We start from the raw sequence: 1,404 nt of genomic DNA, 5'->3' as shown, positions 1-1,404 counted from the left end.
TCACGGTGTGACAAATGCCAAAGAAGTGGTGGCATAACAAAAAGGGATGAAATGCCTCAAATAACATTTGGGAGGTCGAGCCATTCGATGTTTGGGGTGTCGACTTCATGGGGCCTTTTGTCTCTTCTTGTGGAAATCTTTATATCTTGGTGGCGGTGGACTATGTGACCAAGTGGATTGAAGCTATACCATCCCCCACTAATGACCATAAAGTGGTGATCAAGCTTCTCAAAAAAGTCATATTTCCACGGTTTGGGGTTCCTAGAGTGCTAATCAGCGATGGTGGTTCTCATTTTGCTAAGAAGCAATTCGAAGCTCTCCTTAAAAGGTACGGGGTTCATCACAAGGTTGGTCTCCCTTACCACCCTCAAACTCAAGGACAAGTGGAAGTGTCCAACAGAGAGATCAAAATCCTTCTTGAGAGGATGGTGAACTAGTCTAGAAAAGATTGGTTTCTCAAGCTCAATGACACGCTTTGGGCTCTAAGGACGGCATATAAAACCCCCATTGGCACGACCCCCTACCGGTTGGTCTATGGGAAGGCTTGTCACTTTCCGGTTGAGTTGTAATACAAGGCTTGGTGAGCGATCAAAGAGCTCAACATGGACATGTCCTTGGCGGGTGAGAAAAGATTACTGAAGCTCAATGAACTTAAGGAGCTCCGGTACGATGCATACGAGAACTCGAGGCTCTACAAGGAGAGAACTAAGAGACGCCACGACCAACATATAAGGAACAAGAGTTTCAAGGTTGGAGACAAGGTGTTCTTGTTCAACTCTAGGCTTCGGTTGTTTCCCGAAAAACTAAAATCCAAGTGGTCAGGGCCTTTCACAATTTCGAGGACTACTCCTTACGGGTCTTTCGAGTTAGAAGCGGAGGGGAACAAGTTCATGGTTAACGGCCACCGTTTGAAGCTCTACCATTGCAATGATAAAGTTGGCATGATTGAGTGCATGAGGCTTGATCCGCCGGATCCTAAACCACTTTCTTGAAGATGATGTGTATGGTCAAGCTAATGACCTAATAAAGAAGCGCATCTCGGGAGGCAACCCGAGTTCTCAACTTTTTTGATTTTGTGTTTCTTGTGTTTGATTAGTTTTGGACGATTTTTCTTTAATCCCTTATTGTGTGTGTGTTTGTTCTTCCATCAGGTATTTGGATCTTTGGGATTTTGATCTATTAAGTTGAGTTTGGAGAGGGGAAGGAGAATGGAGATTAGAAAGTGGAGATGCCAGGAGAAGACCAAGAGAGAGCGCGCACAGGCCAACCTGCGGGCGTGGCCTAAGGGCCCGCGGGCGCGGGCAGATCACCTTCTGTTTTTCAAGCAGAGTGGAGATGCCTAGGAGATGGCTGAGAGAGGGCGCGGACAGGATCCCCGCGGGCGCGATACTAAGCCCCGCGGGC

The 1,404-nt window shown here is 47.2% G+C and overlaps 1 protein-coding gene across 1 annotated transcript; it reads left to right on the top strand.

Moving 5' to 3' along the window:
- Positions 1 to 602: 602 nt before the first annotated feature.
- Positions 603 to 992, top strand: LOC110687472. Its single transcript, XM_021864129.1, has one exon. The coding sequence runs from the start codon at positions 603 to 605 to the stop codon at positions 990 to 992; it is 390 nt and encodes a 129-aa protein (XP_021719821.1).
- The last annotated feature ends 412 nt before the right edge of the window (positions 993 to 1,404 follow it).

The sequence above is a fragment of the Chenopodium quinoa genome, unplaced genomic scaffold (assembly GCF_001683475.1).
Source record: "Chenopodium quinoa cultivar QQ74 unplaced genomic scaffold, ASM168347v1, whole genome shotgun sequence".
In the NCBI taxonomy this organism is placed as follows: Eukaryota; Viridiplantae; Streptophyta; class Magnoliopsida; order Caryophyllales; family Amaranthaceae; genus Chenopodium; species Chenopodium quinoa.
This window is presented reverse-complemented; position numbering and strand designations above follow the sequence as displayed.

Bases quoted from the DNA above. Each gene is read 5' to 3' on its own strand.
- LOC110687472 (XM_021864129.1), top strand. From the start codon at position 603: ATGGACATGTCCTTGGCGGGTGAGAAAAGATTACTGAAGCTCAATGAA.